This window comes from Gymnoscopelus braueri, assembly GCF_963280865.1.
Source record: "Gymnoscopelus braueri genome assembly, chromosome: 18".
NCBI classification, from domain to species: domain Eukaryota; kingdom Metazoa; phylum Chordata; class Actinopteri; order Myctophiformes; family Myctophidae; genus Gymnoscopelus; species Gymnoscopelus braueri.
In genome coordinates, this window is record NC_137618.1 from 25,983,929 (window position 1) to 26,005,078 (window position 21,150).

The 21,150-nt window shown below is 43.1% G+C and overlaps 1 protein-coding gene across 7 annotated transcripts in view; it reads right to left on the bottom strand.

Moving 5' to 3' along the window:
- Positions 1–20,445, bottom strand: part of caska (calcium/calmodulin-dependent serine protein kinase a) — a 143,985-nt gene extending 123,540 nt beyond the window's left edge. For all 7 annotated transcript variants that reach the window (XM_080456615.1, XM_080456613.1, XM_080456611.1 and 4 more), the window contains exon 1: positions 19,603–20,445. In XM_080456615.1, the coding sequence (XP_080312741.1) occupies positions 19,603–19,661 (59 nt within the window). In that variant the 5' untranslated portion in view covers positions 19,662–20,445. The remainder of the gene's footprint in view (positions 1–19,602) is intronic.
- Positions 20,446–21,150: the final 705 nt, after the last annotated feature.

A 21,150-nucleotide genomic window follows, 5' to 3' on the forward strand; every position in this document is an offset into this window, starting at 1 on the left:
CTGGGGGGGCATTTATGGCACTTCATCAAGCATGAACATTAAGCTTGGTGTGGTCTGGTTCTTTGGCAGAGGTGAGCCCAGAGCTTTCATAAAGGACCTGGGAAAATTGCTGAGCAGAGCTGTTATCCTCCTCTGTGTGTGTGTGTGTGTGTGTGTGTGTGTGTGTGTGTGTGTGTGTGTGTGTGTGTGTGTGTGTGTGTGTGTGTGTGTGTGTAAATGTGGTTATTACCAGTGTGTAAATGCTGCAGAGCATATCGTTGTTGTCGGGCAGAACGCTTGTATCTCCATATTTTAACTTTTTATGTTTTTTTGTAAATTAATGCCCAACTTTATCATACAAGAGTGTCACACAAAAGTTGTGAAAGCAGATCTACCAGCTCACACGTTGCTCACACGTTGCGACACGTTGTGAGCTTGCACATCGGTTATTTTCACTATTTTATAAAAAAAAATAAGAATAAAAAAGGTTTTGGACATACAAGATTTCCACCCAACAGTGACGATATAATATATTACTGACCCCAGCACATTTCACACTCTCCTCTCCTCCGGGCCACACGCCAAGACTATAGCACAGTCCCAAAAACAATGACACACCACCTCCCTTCCACTTCCTCTCTCACTCTCCTTGTCACATTATTATTAGACAAAACAAGGAGAGGACGATGTGTCCCATCGGACCCTTCGGTCCCTCTTATCTATTTAACAGGTTGTCTAAACAGCCGCTCTGCTAAATAAACACTTCCTCCTGCACTTCACTTTGGAGCCGTGGCGTCCATTGTCACATCGCTCATATCATTAGCTCAGCTTTGCCCACGTATGCCTGAGACAAAGTGTTTTAACAGCCGATAGCCTTTTAAGTCGCTATGCCTGGCTGACTGCTAGAAGAGCACTGCTGCTCCGTTCTGCATTCCAAAGACATCAAAGCAAGGTAACGCAAAGCGAACAGTGGAGAGGTGAGTTAAACACATTTTGTAGACAAGCGTGTCGAAAAGGAGAGACGCACCAAAATCCAGTGGTTTATGGATGAGGCCTGAGCCTGACATAACAGCATGTTTTGTGTCAGCTAAGTGTGTTGTCTTGTCTACAAGTTTACTTTCTGCAGCTGGGCAATTCTCAACCACGAGCTATGGAGAGGCTGAGGCATGTGTGAGGAACATGTCACACTCCAACCTGGCACTGGCAAAAGTCAGTCTCTGATGCAGCGTCTGCCACTGGCCATGTGTGTGTGTGTGTGTGTGTGTGTGTGTGTGTGTGTGTGTGTGTGTGTGTGTGTGTGTGTGTGTGTGTGTGTGTGTGTGTGTGTGTGTGTGTGTGTGTGTGTCCGTCTTTCTGTGGATAATCACAATCACAAAATTGTTGCTTTGTAGCTGCAGGTGAAGCCATCTCAACTTGGATTGTACTGTAGCTTTGCAGATTTTGTAGCAGCTACAAACGTGGCTCGTCGCTTTGTGTCTTCACTGGTCGCTGGTTTCCATTGAAAATTCATGGAAGCCTTTAGCTTTGTAGCTGCCAGTGTGAACGCAGTATTAGGCTGCCCGGGAAAATTTATAATCATGATTACTTTGGTAAATATTGAGCTAATGAATATTTAACATGCTAGAAAAGAAACAAAACTTGACACATTTAATGCTATGTTTCTTCTCTGTGATTTAGTCTTTCATAACATGGACAGCAGAAGTAGTGGACTGATGTGTGCCTGATATAAAATAATTAAATCTATTACTATAATAAGCCATAGTCATAGATAAAATTATAATTACAGATACTTCATTAAACAATGTCTTGCAAAAGGGCCCAGTTCTCCCTCAATTTTATAGTGGGCCCAGTTCTCTTGCATTCCCCTTCGCGCCTGACGCATAAAGATCTCCCAGGGCGAGGAGAGGAATTAACTCCGGTGCTACAGCGCACACTCACACTAGTTACTGTACTGGCTCCATGTGCACGCACAAACACACACAAGACAGACTTAATTATGTTCCTTCTGTAAAAACAACCACTAGATGACTGTTAGATGTATGATCTTAAAACCGGATGCTTCTCTACTTCATCAATCAACTTCTCCTTGTCCATGTTGGAATCATATATGTAATTGCTTTATTCCAAGTAGCGTACGTAAATCGACCAATAAAAAGATTTGGGTAGGGACAAGGCCACGAAAACACTGCAACCAAATATTTGAGGGGCGGCAAACGATATGGTCTGGTCAGGACAGTCTGAAAAGAATGCCTTTTAATGATTTTTTTCTCACTCACATCGCTGTAGTGTAAACCCTATGTCTGGAATGGGAGTGAGTGTTTAAGGGCCTGGCAAAAGCACAACGCTGTAAAGTAAAGGGATGCACTTGATTTATAACACAAGACCACACAAGAGCATCACTACAAAACGGAATGCAGCGGCACAATAACATTTTGATCAAAATGATCTTGTTTTCATAATAGTTGGAAGTCAAAATTATTAAAATTAGGATTGTGGACATGGAATTTTTGCTGTCGATCAGGCAGGTAGGGCGATCTCTGTTGCTGCACTAGCAACTCCTACAGCTTGAGGGCGCCTGTCAGCATTGGTGTTGAACTAGCAGGAATAGGGAGGGTGTTTCTTCACACGCACTACATCCTCCCAGTGAGGCTTGTTAAATTAACACTAAGGATTTTATTGTGTATTTAAGCGACAGGCTAATGGTCTGACAAATCACAGATTCACAGCCATTTGTTCATGCAATATGAGGAATGCACATTATGCTGTGCATTCCTCGAGTGTTCATTTAACTCTAGCCCTGTTTACACTTTCTTGAATTGGCAATGTTCTATCAATCTGCAACTGTTCAAATAAAATTAAAGAATTAAAAACATTTTGTTCTCAAAAGTGGCCAAAATATAATGATAAATAATCATGATTATAATGTCAGCCATAACCAGCGTTCGTTGTGTATGCACGCAGTGCCACGCACGCACGACGAACGCACACAGAGACAGTGACTGTCAGTCAGTCAGTCAGTGACTGTCAGTCCTGTAGTCTGAACAGATGTGCCATTGACAACTGTCAGCTCTGACATGATCAATACCTCTCCTTTAACACTGCTCCTCACCAACTCTTCTCAATGACTCATTTTCCCAGAGTGCACCTGGATACCAACTAATTCTCTCTACCACTTCCCTCTCTCTCCATCTGTCCTCCTTCACTCTCTTCCACTCTCCCAGCTGCAAACAGCAAGAAGAGGTCTATCCGCAGATTGAAAGTGAAGAGGGCAAATATTTGAGGAGCTGTGTGCATGTGAACGTGCGTGGCCAGTCGACTAGGCATTCCTTCATACCGCCTGGCAGACTACACGCTGTGTAAGCACAAACACACTCATCATAGATGAAATGAACAAACAAGCTGCGTTAAAACAGCAGGGACCATTGCACTGAGGACTGGAAGAAGATGGAATGACTATGATGCCCATAAAGTGCTGAAGTGCAGACATGTATATATTATATCGGAGTGGTTGACAAGGAAGAATGTACTGTGTGTATGCATTCGTGAATACGTGTCTCAGGGGCTCAACACTTAATCAAACTAATTGATTATAACAATTTATTGATAATCCATTTTAATCAAAAAGTAATCCATTTTGGAAGAAAAAAAGACATTTCAACATTATTATTTTTTTGCGAACATAGCAGATCTAAAAGCTCTTATAGACTATGGTAATAAATTTAGTTGATAATAAAAAAATAATTAAATTGTGTCAATTTGAACATAAATAAATATTTTTTTAAACACACTTGTTATTCGATTAATCATAAAATGAGTCGATAAAATAATCACTAAGAAGATAATCAATAGTTGCAGCCCTAGTGTGTCTATGTGCACCTTTCATACCAACCAATATATTTTTGGACACGTTTCTCTGCCACAGAGATTTGACCATATGCCCTCAAGTGGTCTTGTTGCACCGGGCTGAGCTCACTCAACCCCCCTATCATGGCCCAGATGGACACAGCCAGGGCAGAAATAGCCAAAGGTGAGCCAACACTCATTTTCCATCCATCTACTTCCATCTGTCCCCATTCCCTGCACATTTAACAAAGACAAAAGCCCAAAGGAATACAGGACAAATGTGTAACAAAAGCTCTACTGGCTGACTGAATGAATGACTCAAGTGAAAGGGAACAAGTACAGTGCGATGACGCGGTGCAAGGACATGAGTAGGAGTCACAAAAGAGGGCATAAGAGAGCTGACATTGTGTGGATCATGTCTGCGCAGGCAGGCATTGGGCGTACGCATGCACGTGCGTGCGAGCGTGGGAGTCACCATGAAGCTTGTGTTGGGAGTGTAGGGCAACAGGCTGATTTAACACAACTCATCACTGTATCTTCTCATCATGGTGCTGGGAATTGCAAACCCCCAAGAGTCAAGTACATAGAAGAGACAACATGAAAAAGATTCCTTGCATGCACCTCTGCACTGATTTTTAACGCCTCGTTGATGACAATTCGATCAAGTGGCGGGTAGTGCCACGTTTCGCAGTTACAGTATTTGTTTTGGGGCTATTACGATCTTGAGCGGCGCACTGAGCTCAAGCATAAACTTTGCTTAAAAGCTGACAACCCTAATTTTCTCCATTTTTATTTTGAATTCAACGGTGGATCAGGTCAAGAGCTGTTTATAACCATAATCCGGACATTACAATACATTTCAATTAACACGGTATTGTTTGGTTTGTTTGTTTATTATTTTGCTCTCTTGTTTTGTCTCTGTCTGTTCTTCCTTTTTTTGTGACCTTGGTGGGGGGTGGAAGGGTGGGGAAGTAATATGTCTAATAAAGTACAATGCATGTTTATTGTCTGTTGCACATGGAAAGCATAAATAAAAAGGGTTTTAAAAAAAAGAAAGATAACGCCAACCCACTGAGCTAACAAGCTGCTTGAGCGTTGAGCAGCAATGAATGCTGCTATCAGTAAAACTGCGTGGGCCTGGGCCAGACTACCGGGTCTCAGCAGCAAGTCACCGACAGACGGACGGCCAAGGGGCTGACGAGCTGGAGCTTATCAACTCTACTAAACTTGACTGCTGTTGACACTGTGGGTGGAGAGAGAGGAAATGAGGGAGAGCGATAGGGAGAGAGAGCGAGAGAGAGATAACCTTATCTGAAATGAGAATTGTCACGCTATTCTGTGCTTTACCTAGCTCAGTTATGAGAAATTGTCCCTTCATTACGCTTTACACACCCTTATACCCACAGTACAACTTTCAATGGGCTGCTCGATGGAGCATTGGAGAGGGGGGTGCACAAGGACTGAGGGAGGGGAACAGATGAAAACAAATTCAACGTGATTAGGCTGTACTGGGAAATGCGCAAGTTGTGTTTTGTGACCTCGCTCCACACTTGGTGAGCTGGGAGTTTTACCACAAAACACAACACTGCAATAATATGTATTATGTTATATATATTGCACAATATAAATAAGGTCTAAACACACAGGGAAGGGTGAGGGAGACAAATCTAATGACATAAAAACAATAGTAACATAGATATAGCGAGAATAGAGAGAGAGAGAGAGAGAGAGAGAGAGAGAGAGAGAGAGAGAGAGAGAGAGAGAAAGTGGTAATGGTTCATTGTTCTGTGAGACTGGTAGTTTACTGAAACAATGTGGTTTTCTCATCCAGCACGCCAAAGAAGGCCCTGCCTCTTTCACACGGTCCCAGTCCCAGTGACAATGAGGCTGGAACATGGAACATGTGTCACCCATCTGTCAGACAATATGTCACCACAGCCTTAGCCACTGGATGCCTATTGCATGGCTAGCCCTCCAAAACCATTCACTGGTTTTGATCTTTTCTCTCCAATCCTCCTAAGACCTAACCTTCCCCTCTCTGTCTCAGTGCCATCCCTCCTTTACACACATCTCTCACGCCCACCCGATGGACTTGGAGTGAGGTGCTACATTCCACCCAGGGACACACACAGCTTGTGAAACTTGTGTCATTAAATTCAAATGACTTAAGTTAGGGTGAGATTCTACATCTCTCAGCCTCACACATACGAATCCATACAACGCAGCAAATATTTGACCTATACTCCATGCTGCCATGATAAATGATCTGGCAAAATGTCACGAAGGGCCTAAGTGAGTGGAAGGAGGATCTACCCATCCTCCTGACTAAGATGTGGGCAGCCTATCTCCGCTGCCACTTTGGGACAAGCTCAAATAAACTGGAACGACCAGACGAAACCCACGTGAACATGGGGAGAACAGGCAAATTCCATTGACTATGCACATTTTCAAGATGTGAATTATCGTTAGGCGATGACGCCCTCAGGCTCACACACATCAAGCTCAAGGACACAGGGTCAGAAGATTACTTGGCCGTTAGCCCTCAACCTTTAATGAGTGTGTGTTTGTGAATGTACCTTTGTGTGCATTTGTGTTAAAACAGCATTTGACTCATTAATGGGATTCTTTCTCACAAATCTACCCCAACACGCACACACAGACACCTCTCTATCTAATCAATAGGAGCCATTGTCTGGAAGGCGGTCTGTGCAGAGGATGATCAGTGTTTATCATCGCTTCATGAGACAAACACTTCCTCTTTCTGAAGTAGCCATTATTCCTGTTCAGATCAACCATTATGTTTACACACCAAAACACTAATGGGGAATTGACTGCAACAAATGGCTTTCATTCATCCTGGTTCACCATCTGCCAAAGTCACAATGCATCAGACTCACCTGAAAGCACACAGCTACACAGAAGACAATAATAAAAGCACATGGACACGTAAGCTTGCGCACACACACACACACACACACGCAGAGCTCCAGAGTGTAACTTTTTACATTGGTTGCACTGGTGCGCCTAACTTTTTCGTTTAGGTGCACCAGCATATAATTTAGGTGCACCCCAAAACTGTGCATGTTGGTGCCCTAATAATACATTTTAAGAGTTTTTAAGCACCTATCGGCTGGCGTGTTAAATAGTCAGATGGGTGGGCCGTGCATTTTCAGAGCATGTTTGTTTTATTTTTGTTCAATCAATCAATTGTGTTCCGGCTTGCAACAATACACTTTAAGTTTCTATCTTTCACAATGAAAACACATTTTTCATCAAGGTTTTAAAGAAGAAATACCATGAACAACTTGGTTTACTTATGTATGGTGTTGTGAATTATTATTATTATTATTATGTCACAGGCCACTTAAGGAATAAATCAGGCTTTAGATTGTGCCACAGTGTGTGATGAGCAACAGCAAAGTGGCCTTCCTTGACATTACAGTAACCACAGATTAAACAGAGGATGAAAATGGCAACAAAATACAGAAACTTAAAAGGGACACCTTGACATTTAGAAAATTAATCACACACACACACACACACACACACACACACACACACACACACACACACACACACACACACACACACACACACACACACACACACACACACACACACACACACACACACACACACACACACACACACACACACACACACACACACACACGATGCCCTCCAACAGGCAATGTTCAACTTTAATGGGCTAATGGCGTGTTAGAGCCATGCCGTTTTTATAGAAGAAAATTGGCAGAGGTACCGCAGACGACCAGGGAACCAGCTAAAAACACACAGTCCTATATAATAATAGTTTCTAATCTCTCAAGACAGACGCATTGGCTCCCACAATTTCCAGATGTTCTGGTGCAAGTCACACACCTGTGTGACTCATTTTTGTAAAGGTGACTAATAACCAACGATAACAACGATATAAAATAGAGATATTTCCCACTCAGCCCTTCCACACATAACCCTAGCTGGAGCAGATGACATCATTGCCTGCAGTCCTCCCTGAGTAGGATGAAAGGGATGTCCACCTTGGGCCTCTGGGACTGGGGAAGGGGGCATAAAAGGCCTGCTGGATGCAGAGATCCGAGTCTGAAGGAAAAATTATGCACGCTCAAACTCAAATTATCAAACACAGGAAAGGTGTGCTGCCCCTCACGGAGTCATCTGTCATGTTGGGCTACAACTGCCAATATGATTTTTTTCCAGTTAAGAAGAAGACATAATACACTTATACAGTATATTTACAATGTCAAATTAAAAAGGTCGGTGGGTGGGTATACTGTCGCGTTCTGTTGCAAGTTGTAGGGAAGTGGCGGAAGCGGCTTCCGGATAGGTTGGTTGATTTCCTGCCTCTCTAACCTATCTGAAATAAAACTTTATAAAATAATTTTTAAAAATGTTTTACGGTGCATTATGATAATGTGAACTTGAAGGCTTTTGGAAAAACAGTCAGGAATGAATAGAGAAATCCACTTTAGCAAACTATGTGTGACTCAGCCCTGGCAAGCTGGCTGGGGCCAATGACAATGATGCCCACTACTGTGAGAGGCCTGGAGGCAAAGTGTATGTGCATATATTTACGTGCATGACACACGTACCCCGGAGTGACTTCCAAACTGGCAGAATCTACATGGGGCAAAATGGTGATAGTTGACAATAAGCTACAGTAGCCTGAAGGTCAGTTTCCAGTCAAATGTACTTTGCAAGCGGGGTGCTTATGAGCATGTACAGTATGGGCACATACCCTGGACAACTAGGGGAATCTGCCATCTGTATCTGAACACCATTCAACAGCCCTGGTAACATTCCAATTAATATAGTGCCAACTCAACAATAGAGAAAAAAAACTATTGAACATGCATCAAGTCCAACAGCTGGAGGCCATATGCCTTACAAATAGTGTCTTCTGTTCCAAATACCAAGAATTTGGAAGTGGTCCTGGATAGTCAGCTGTCCTTCAAGGCATACATTTCCGTGATCAATTGATCCTGTAGGTTTGCACTGTACAAAATCTTGAGGATCAGACCCTTCCTCACCAGAGTCTACCGACTCCAATCCTCAATCATCTCCAGGCTCGACTAATACATTGACCACAACACCAGTTCCCGAACACTTAGATCAGCGAACACAGGAGGCCTTTCCCTCCCTTCCCTGCGACACCCTGGCCAACGCTCCAAGCATCCCAGACTCTTCTCCCTCCTGGCTCCCAAGCTGTGAAATGACCTCCCCCAGTCAGGACCGCAGACTCACTCTCCCACCACTGTCTGAAAACTCACCTCTTCAGACTACCTCAGCCCCTACTAGCATTCATTGTATCACTTCTTGTTGCCCATTTTCTGATAGATGTTATTCATATTATACAAATGGTACTTGGTAACACGTTATGTATGTTACTTATATAGACTATATACTGTATTGTTTGTTGGTCCACAAATGCAAAGTATGTATTCATTTAGTAGATAGCATGTTGTTTAGACAGATGCTATGCTTTCTGTTTACCTTGAAACCTTTCTATTTTTAGTCTCTTTTACTTGACCATGTGTAAGTCACTAAATGCTTGAATAGTAAATTGAAAATACAAAACATATGCACAACACAGTCACGGTATGGCACAAAGGAAACATGAAATCATGATGAGGCTTTTTGACATCTGCAAGCCATCTTTGGTGTGGGAGGGATCACAGATCCAGTGTCTAACTCTACCCTTTCCTTGTCTCCTTTCTTTCCTGGCCACTAAACAAACAGTTCTTACTGTCATTGGGACCATATGCTTGTTTTAGACCCACTGGCTCCCCCAACGCCAGCACCCTGACACTCGGGTGTCAGGTCGCGACACAGAAGAGCTAACCAACTGACACAAGTCAGTAGCGTCTGATTTTATTTTCTTTTGCAGGCAGAAGTAATGATCATCCCTGGGATTCTACTAACCTACAGATCATCCCTGGGATTCTACTAACCTACAAAACTCCCAAAAAGCACTTTTCTAAATTAGCCCCCCAATTAGAAAGTGTGTTAAATGTGTGCATGTGCACTTTTAGCTGTGTGTGTGTGTGTGTGTGTGTGTGTGTGTGTGTGTGTGTGTGTGTGTGTGTTGTTTTTCGGGTAGGCCCCAGCCGTAACCCAGGTGACACTGTGTGCTTTGGCAGGCAGGGCGGAAATGACTTTAGATTGAAAAGGCCTCAATAGAGAGAAAGTAAGACCGAGAACATAAACAGAGAAAGGGAGGACGGAAGGAGAAGTGTATTACTAAAATACCAACAGGCTGCGTCAGCAGCTCGTGGTTTGATCCTTGACTAAGAAACGCCAAAAACCACCACAGTCGCTAAAAAGAACACCGTGATTTTGGTCAGCAGTAATGTCATATTTATCCATGTGGGGCTAGGCAACGGAGGATACACACGGATGTGTTATGAGCGCTGTAATGGAAGCAAATAAATTACCTTAGAGACATACATTTCCCCTCTCTTTAAAGGAGAATTCCGGACAAATTAAGTGTTATCTTTGATGTCTCGTTACTCACCTACCGATGTGAAAAGTAGCGTTCTTTTTTTTCATATATTCCCCTGTCGTCATTTTTTAAACACCCTCCGTTGTTATAATGGGAGCGTGAGGGTTAGTGAAATTCGTCTATTATAACCGACGCAAAGTTGTTTTTTTCACTACTAGTATTCATAGTAGAGTCTCATGATAGTCAAACATGCGTTGAAACTATCTGCGAGGCTGCCGTCAATGGCGAACGATTTAACACTGGTTGCTTGTTTCTTCCAGAACCTGGCAACTCGTGTTGCCAGATTCTGGAAACAAGCAACCAGTGTTAAATCGTTCGCCATTAACGGCAGGCTCGCAGGAATTTTCAGCGCATGTTTGACTATCATGAGACTCTACAATGAATCGTAGTAGAGAAAAAAATAACATTGCGTCGGTTATAATAGACGAACTTCACTAACCCTCACGCTCCCATTATAACAACGGAGGGTGTTTAAAAAATGACGACAGGGGAATATATGAAAAAAAAGAACGCTACTTTTCACATCGGTAGGTGAGTAACGAGACATCAAAGATAACACTTAATTTGTCCGGAATTCTCCTTTAAGTATTTGTACAGCTTACATGTTTACCATCTATTCTGTGTGCTTTACACCATGGGTTTTCAACTGATTATGAACCAGGGACCACCACCCTGACTGAGAATCAACCTGGGGACCACTGTTGTGTTGGGAGGGGGGATATGGGCGTGGTGTGGGGGACAAGCTTGAAATCAAATAATGACTGTCAAGGCCTTAATTTAATTTGTTAATTCGAGGTGAATTAAATCAAGCCCTTAACAGTCATTATTTAACTGAGATATGCTAGTGGTCCAGAGCTCAGAAAAGATTGAGAACCACTGATCCATTCCCCTATTCTGTTCTCTTAACCTTCCATATTAAACTCATGTTAACTGATTCATTGCAACATATGTATGAGCAAGCACATGCAATTGATATGGGCACATTTCCTACTAATGATGACTCAACCATGTAAACCGGTACAGTTTCCCTTGAAATTCTAACTCCCATTTCTGTGGAAGTTCTTGACATCCGACTTCCAAGTGACTGACAACATTGATGCGTCATCATACATCATAGCGTCCTTGGGTTTATGAAAGGCGCTATATAAATTCAAGCTATTATTATTATTATTATCATACTGTTTCTCAACTAGTGGTCGATAAAATCAAATATACTGTAATACAAATCTTCACTTTCCTACATTACTAAATGCATGGTCAGGGACCACATGCAATACCTTCACGGACCACCAGTGGTCCACTGACCACCAGTTGAAAACCCAATGCTTTACACGTTGGAAAATATATCTATTCAATGCCATCTCAGTGGAAAAGCGTTTATGAAAGACACAAACAAACGCTCAAAGGCAGTTGGCAATACATTGAATTAATAATGCATTAATGAAGGCATCACTTCATTATGCATTGCCAACAGACACCTGCTGGGACCGCACATTCTGTTTGAAACTGGGAGAGATTTTGACCAGAGTAAAAAATAAAAACACGCAGTCATATCAGTGGATACATTTCTGAGTGTGTGCACAAGCATGTCTGCACGCATGCGATCATGTGTGCAAGTGAGCATGTATGTGTGTGTGTGTGTGTGTGTGTGTGTGTGTGTGTGTGTGTGTGTGTGTGTGTGTGTGTGTGTGTGTGTGTGTGTGCCAACTGTGCTTCAATTATATTCATGCACAGAAAGACTACGAAACAATAAGGAATGGAGACTAGGGGTGCAACAGTTAATCGAACTAATCGATTATAAAGAAAATCGATAATTTTATAACATAATCAATTAATAATCGATCCCTATTTCAGGCATATCATTAAAGGCAAAGCCTCAAAAAGTGTAAAAAAAACAAAACAAACACATTATCGTGAAAATAGCTGATCTACAAGCTCACAACGGATCGGAGCGCCACATACAAGCCATCATCAGATCAGAGTGCCATCTTCCTGCATCACTACGTTTTCCAAAGTCACTTCTGTTGCTCTATGATGGCTCGGATCCAGGATACTTAAGATACTTTTTCCCCACCTTTGCTTTTTTTGCGATTCTGAATTCCGATCATGCCAAAGAGGCAATCAACCAGCATGCACCGTTATCTGTGATGAAGCTCTGCGGTGTAGTGACCTGGAACAAGCAGATATTGCACAGTTAAGGCCCGTTCATAGTCCCTAGATGGGTCTAAAACGTGCGTCAGGGGGTGAGGGATTCCGTCCGTTCTTTACGGAGGCATGCATAGTCGCTCACGTTATTTAGGGGTTATTTTATTTATTTTAAAGCGTACAGGCGTAATACACTATTCATCCACTAGATGGCCACTGGTATGTACCGCCGTACCCATAACGTTGCCATGTCTACTTATTATAAGCGACTTTGGGCTTATTTTTCTGTAAAGTTGCTTGTAAACAAACAAACAATTTTGTATTGGTGGTTGCGGTTTTATTTGGGCTTGTTTCTAAAGTGTAGTTGCTTATTTGGGCCAATTATTATTTAAACCAGTGATTCTCAAACATATATTGTAGTCAGATCTGCTATATCCTAGTCGATTCTTTTGGGCTTGTTTTCATAGACCTGGTTGCTTATTTCTCTCACAAAACCTGGCAACACAGCCACCTGAAATCAACGCAGCTAACAACATGAAGCTACCATTGTAGCATCTAGCCAAAACAACGCAATAAAAGACACAAACTAGTCCACAAACTAGACAAAAACAATGGTTGTCTACAAAACGTGAGTTTCGACCCCTACTGCACTGTGCTATATATGCTATATATTGTCACAGATCGACGGGTCTAAGTCGGTCTAAGTACTTAAGTACATTTACTCAAGTACTTCCACCAACCAACGTGGTCTTTTTTTGGCGAAAGAGGGCCCGAGGAAAACTTTTTTTCCTTATACTGCCAACGGACTTCACTGGTACTACAGCCAACGTACAAACGAACGTACGTCGGCCTGACGGTGAATGTCGACTGCACGGACGGAAATCCTGGAGCCGTAAGTGACGGAGGGGGAGACAAAAACGGCAACGCAAGGAGCGCTGGCGCTTGTTACGTAACCTTACGTCTGACTATGAATGATACTTTAGCCGCAACAGCTGGCCTGCTGAGGTCAATTTGAAAGCAGTAAAAATACAGAACACAGGGGCGCTGATGGCCGAAAGTACAATTTTCAACTGAAATTCTCAATTCTTTAAGAATCTTTTTTGGAGGGGTTAACACTTAACAGACTTACATTTTTCTTTCAAGCATTAATTCAAAAGAACAAAATTGTACATTGCGATGCCACAAAAACAATAACCACACACAAATAGTTGGCAAACGATAAAAATCCATATGTTGCCCAGCCCCATCATAACGCATCATGTACAACATCCTTGTTGTGGAAGTGGTATAAATGTCCATGCTGGGGCAGAATAAACCCCCCTGCCGGAGTTGCTGAAGTTGAACAGTGCTCCAGAGGGGCTTTGACTACATGTTCAGCATGGTATGCATCTTTTTCTCGTTTCCTTGTCGCTGCACACAGAGAGCTGCTGGGGTCTTCTTTTCTTTTCCAGGTTGTTCTGTACAGCTTGATGAGGATGGATAAATATTTTAACGGCTGAGAGTGAGAACACTGTGCTGTATCACGTATGTGTAATTGTGCGTGCTGAAACCAGCCTTTCAGCCGACCCTCCCCTCCCCACTAAACCCCAACTGAGAAGATAAGCTCCCACAATGCAAAGTGTGCACATGATACACATACAGTGTTGGCAAAAGCCCAGAGGACTACACCACGTGTGTATTCACCTGAGAGCAAGAACCCCATTCAGTCATAACTGCTATGACAGCGTTGGTGTTCTGGCAAAAAAGAAAGGATTTCTTTCTGTGCTTCTAAAACAAAAATACATTACTCAAACACCAGGGTCCAATTTCCTATTTGTTTTTAAAGGGAGATCAGACAACAAACATCTCTAGCAGTTCTCCAAGCCTGCTGCCATCTCTGCCCAGCAGGAGGGGAGAGCCGCACCGAAAACACAAACGCACAGCATACTGTATTGCAATGGACTCAACAGTGCAAAAGTGGATTCTCCATTATGATGGGAAGCACCAGACACAGTGCACACAGTACGATTCAGAGCTGCTATTTCAAAGACAATCCTAGTTCTTGACAGCGTAAATAGAGCAGCCTTTAACCTACTGACCCACAGCCCATAGGCCTAGCGGTACCACAGCCTGGGTAGGCAGTTAGCATTGCCCAGCCAATTCATCAACGTTCAGCGATGCTGACCGCAGCTCAAGCCAGGCAGTAGCTAAAAGTAGCTAGCTGCTCTCCATCTTTCACCATCCATTGCCCCGGGCTAACTCTCTGAGAGCAGGGCTCTTGTGCTGGTGTTCCCTGCTAATGTAGGTCAGTGTTTCACACGCCGTATCAAGGGCGGAGGACGGACATGCATACGCATGCATTAAGACACACACACACACACACACACACACACACACACACACACACACACACACACACACACACACACACACACACACACACACACACACACACACACACACACACACACACACACACACACACACACACACACACACACACACACACACACACACACACACTCTACTGACCCTGTTGTATAGGCTATCATATAAACAAACATAAAAAGAATCATGAAAACACAATTATCCAAGCTGGAAGGGGTTGCCTCTGTGCTGCTTAGCAAAGGAAATACAATCCTTATTCCAGCAGAGAGGTGGAGGATGCTAGGAAGGAGCATGCACACATACTGTACATGCACATGCATGCATACTGTACGTTGAGAGAACCTCAACCTTTCTGCATTATCATGATTTCTTACATAATGACCTGAAATAGGGGGTTTGGGACATGTAGCCCAAAAAGCCATTCCCAATGAACTTTACTAGAGGCTTATGTTGCTTTACGCCATGATTTGAAAGAGGACCACACACATTCACAAATCTGAGGCTATGCCTGAGGCTTACACAACCCTGGAACCCTCCTGCAGAGGGACACACTAGTGCACAGACTAACAGAGATACACACAACTCCTTGGTCCCACAGTTTTAATGACATTCAGGCTTTGTCCAACACCCCTCCCCGAGTCTCAGAGACTAGGCCTCGAGGTATGCAAATGAAGAGTAATTAATTTCATTCACGGTGGAGCGGAGCAGCCCTACGTGACTGAATGTGTGCGCAGTAAATATCCATTGTTAAATCCACAGTCAGGACTGGAAGGCCATTGATCCATTCAGTTGGAGAATATTAACCCATTAAGACCTGGGACGCATCTGTGTCACTTTTTGATTTGAGCTAAAAAAGAATTATTTTACACTTTGGCTATTCAAAAATAGCAGATATACAAGCTCATAGCGCGGCACCGAGTGCCGCGCTACGAGCTTGTAGATCTGCTATTTTTGAAAAATCATGAAAATGTGCAAATCTTTGAATATATATACGGTTTCAAAGCAAAAAAAATTAACTCAAATCTTTGCTTCTGGGGGGTCCCTGGAACACAATATTTTGAGATGGGGTTCGGCGGCCAAATACATATCATTTTGGGGGTCCTTGACATGAAAAGGTTTGAGCGCCATTGATATAGAAGCTTTTGGGATTTAGAAGACATTTGTAGAATCGGCTTCAGGTCTTAAAGGGTTAAGTCCTGTTTAGGTCTCCATTAAACACTTTCAACCTGCCGTTGAATTTTAGGCAAACATTTTTAAAATCTTTCAAAAACATCAGAAATAGCAGACCTGCAAAGCTTGCAATGCCATGTGAGCTTGTAAGTCTGCTATTTTTTTGAAAAGGGCTTGTTTTAACGGGAGGAGAAGACAGGAGGCGGAGGCAGATGCTACTACACACACGTCAGACTCAAGGCTGCTCACATTGTTACTGAAAGATCAATATTGTAGACGATAATAACGGTAATAACTGTTGGAATCATATAACCTGGACTAAATAAAAGAGTACTAACGAGAAACGTGTGGTTGTGTGTGTTTGTGGCCAGCTGCATTATCATTGGCAGAGCTGCTGTTATCAGTTAGGCAGCAGCACATTTTGTGAAGAGCACTAAAAGCAAGCTAAATCTGAGCATGCTGCTGCGGTTAGTCACGGTTCACACTGAGAAACACACACACACAAATCCATGATTGTTGTGCGGACAAACTATTAAAAAAAGGCTAGCCTGTAGGCACAGTGAATCTCTTAATGTGTGAGTAATGGACCGGTTCCATCTACAGTACCCCTGACCTCCCTTGCTCCCTTCTCTTCACGCCCCCCCCCCACCCATCTCCTCCTTTTATACTCTCATTCTTCTATTCATGATTGACTTCTACCTTTCTTGCCTTTCTCTTAGTTAGTTTCCCCCTATTCTTCTCCCAGTCCAGCAAGACAGCAGACAGGATCAGTCTAACAGCTACGAAACAGTCAGACAAACAGACAGACAGGCGCACGGCGCACACAAGGCAGACAGAAAGACAGACAGGATTTGTGTCCGAGGTCAGTGTTCTTAAGCTTAGGCTTAAATGCCACAAAAATTCACACACAATCTACACACATACACACAATGACTGCACAGTTCATGAAGTCCACATACCTAAATAAATCCTGCATACTCAGTCTAATAAATACTGGGGCATTAAAAATCTCACAACAAACACTGCTTTTCAAGCACAGTTTAGGATGACCTAAATTATATACAGGCCTTGATCTACAGTACTAGTGCAACTACCTGGGTCTATCCTTGCAGGACGGACACACACACACACACACACACACACACACACAGTTTCAGGGCATTAGGCTTTTAAGTAGTGCGTTCTCTGAATGTTGTTTGTTATCATTCGTTGGGTTTCCCTCTGGTTAATCCCTTCTCTCTTAGGATAACAGTCAAAACACAATTGCTACTTCAAGGAAACTGTGGCAGCAGCAACGTACAGTACAGAGGGCAGCAGGTCAGCTGATATAAGACTGCTCCAAAACCCTAAATCACAGCCGATCTGTCAAAAGCAATGAGCAGCGCTGAGAATCGGGATACTAGTAGAGAGTGTGTGTGTGTGTGTGTGCGTGTGTACTCAGATGACGTTGTGTGGTATTTGACTTTACTCTGATCCTCTTGTCCCTATGCCATGCCTGCAGTCACACCGGCAGGGCCTATGACCTGTCCTAGGAGGGTCTGTCGTCAAACGTAATTAATAACACAAGGAGGATGGAGGGACATTAAATCTGTATGGTTATCATTTCACCAGTGTGCTTCAGATTGGAGCAGGAAGGAACCATGTCAATAGACAGTGGGAGAGTGGTATTTCTGTGACAAAGCCTTTATGTGTGTGGGTTGGGTTCTGTGCACACATGCATGTATCTGTCACTGTGTGCAATAAAGAGAGCACTCCATTTTCAGGCTTGCCTAAACATGTACAATGCAGGCCCCCGTTCCCCTGTCAAACAGTCTCCTGGCTCTGCGGCAGCCCCTTAACCAGTCGCTCAGCTCTGTCTGACTGTGTGTGACCTGCGTAAGTCTGTCAGGCCTGCCAAGAGCTTTCCGTTTGTAGTACACCCATGAAGTGCTTCAATCCAGCAGTAATACTGAAACCGAAATATTAGCCTCCTCCTCAAACCTTGCAGCACAGTCACTGTCTTCCTCAGCTCAAGATCAAATTATAGTGTTAGTATACCTGATGGGAGGTGAATCTGATTTTTTTGCGAGGCCCTGAATTTTTGCACCTACTGTTTTTTTTTAAAGTTCCTCCGTCTCTCATTAGGCAGCCTAATATCGTGTTTGTTATCTGGCAGGGTTACTCCAGTCCAGACATTTTTCGTAAGACCATGATGGGTGAGAAATAGAATAGGAGTAGTATGAGTACATTAAATTTGTTTGTAAAACGCTGTCTGGATGCTCAACCTGGTGCTGTGCTTGCTGAGAAGAACATGCTAATGTACTGGTACAGTAGGAGGTCATCTAACTACTAACTGACATTCCACACACAGCATGGGGAAGTTGATTGCATGTGTACTCCTGTGAAAATGTGTAAGAGATGGTAATCACGTTGTAATAACATTCCATCTCCCACTAACGGTTTATAATTAGTAACTTAGGCCCGTGAGGAATGATGTCAATCTTGTTCCAGGTAAAATAAGGACACAGACAAGGTTCAGTAAAAAGCCTCGTGTCAGAGGCAGGGATATACAAAACAATACCATCCCAACATTAATGCAATTAATTGCCATAGTGTTATTATGATTGCAAAAGAGAGGTTCCAGGAGGCTGAATACAATGTCATGACTAATTGCACCACAAAAATGTATGTCAACACTAGTCAATCCGTTGGATAGCCAATATTTTAACAAGTGGTTAAGATGAGCCTCGAGTTGCCAACGAGGACCCTAATGTGGATCATGACTCATGGTGCCTAGACTAGTAGCCTAGTAATGCCTAATCTCTACATCTAGACTAGTAGCCTAATGCCTAATCTCTACATCAAGTGGCCAACTGACAGCAGATGAAAGCGCCAGAATACACAGAACATACTAGTGGAAGTGTTGCCATGTCCGCTTATTATAAGCGACTTTGGGCTTGTTTTACTGTAAAGTCGCTTGTAAATATTGCCAGTTGCAGTTTTTTGGAATTGTTTCTAAAGCGTAGTTGCTTATTTTGGCTGGTTTCCTAATGTTGTCTAAACCAGTGGTTCTCAAACATTTTCATGACAAGGACCCCCAAATATATATGTATTTGTGCCAGGGACCCCCCATTCAAGATTTGTGTTGTTACAATGTTTCAAAGATATTAAATTTGTTCCCACATTTTCAAGATTCCTTTGAAAATAGCAGACCTACAAGCTTGTAGATCGGCTATTTCCAATTAGCAAGAGCTCATCGTGTCATGTTAGTGATGTTACTAGCCTAGTTGCTTCTTTTGGGCTTGTTTTCGTAGACCTGGTTGCTTATTTCTCTCGCAAAATGTGGCAACACTGGTACCTAGTCCAACACACTAGTATTACTGCGAATAGCCGAAATGTGGGTTAGCTAGCTCAGCTGACTCACTCAGGTTTAGACATGAAAATGAAACAGTTGTCATGTCCATGGCGCACAGTAGCCTGAAGTGTGCGTATTTAATGTGAGAGCCCCCGGGCGTGAGACATAGCGAGGGAATAATACCATAGAGCACCAAATTGCAAAGCTACAACACAGTGGAATAAAACCGCAACCTGATACTTACTTCCCAATGACCTCACAGAGCTCGTATACATCTTCAAAGAGAATGTCGTCGTCCGCCATGGTCGGTCCAACCCGGCTGGGGAAATTATCCCCACAAATATGCGTCCCAAAACCGTATGTTTAAAAAGGGGAGACAAAAGGCCACAACCAGCTTACGTTTGGACAGAAATAACTGGCGCACGCAGCACGATATGCTATAAAATAAGCCCCAGTCACTAAAAAGAGTTGCAATGGAGCTTTTTTCCCCCCCACTATAAATTCCAATAGCTGCCTCGCCTCCCGTCGGTTTTCCCCAACGCTGCGTCGCTGTGGGCGAATCGGCAGCAGCGGAGCTTCAATGAGCGTTTTTTGAATAATCCGTCTGGCAGGCAGTCAGTCCCCCCGGTTCGGCCCCACCTTTCCCGAGCTTCCCGGTTTTAATAATCCAAGCAAAGCCAACCGAACCGTATGATTGTCAAAGAAAACATCGTACACAACTCCACTCGCAGGTCTATCCGCAGCACCTGTCTGTCTGTCTGTCCGTCTGTCATCAAAAATCCCCCGACACACTAGAATGCTGTTGATAAAGAAATGCTAAACGAACCAAGTGGATAAATGTTTTGGGTTTGATTACAGCACAAACCCAGGTGGGCACTAACAAGGATCTCTTCTTCACATCCCGAGAAACTGCAACGGATTTCGTTATTTCAGAAATGCACACAGTCCTTATCTCTGGGGTGATCGACAAGCAGATTGAATTGACTGGCCGTTGATTTTTTTTTCCTCCAGAACTCTTCTCATTAAATCGCTGCTTTATTTATTTTTCTCTCCTTTCCCAGTCGCCTCTACGACGCTCCTCTCCCGTTCCAGATCGGTGTTGCCAGATTCTGTGAGAGAAATACGCAACCAGGTCTATGAAAACAAGCCCAAAAGAAGCAACTTTAGGCCACATGAGCACTTCAAACCTAATACATTGGCTATTTGAAAATAGCCGATCTACAAGCTCACAAGGTGTTGTGAGCTTGTAGATCTGCTATTTTTCTTTCTTTTCTTTTTTTTCAACAATATGTTTATTTATTTTTTCTTTCTTTACACAAAATATTTCAACATTATATTTTTCTTTCTAACAACACAAATGCTCCCTGGCACAAAACATTTTCATGAAAATATTTGAGAACCACTGGTTAAAATAATAATTCAAAAAAAATTGGAAGCAAGCCTAAATAAGTAACTACACTTTAGAAACAAGCCCCCAAAACCGCAACCACCAATATTTGCAAGCAACTTTACAGGGAAAAAAAACAAACAAAGTCGCTTATAATAAGCGGACATGGCAACACTGTTCCAGAGCTTCCAGAAAACCTGGCTCCTCCTACACAGGGTTATGAAACTGAACCGCCGTCCTCCATTTTGGCTCCCGGCTGGGGATCCCTGGGATCTTTGAAACTCTGTGAGCGTTTGAGCCAAGATGAGGGAGCGGCGGCACCATGAAGCTCTTCGAAAATAACAGTTTCCTGCCTCACTTTTAATGAGCCCCAGACGTTCTCGTGAGGTGAACCAATCCAGAGCC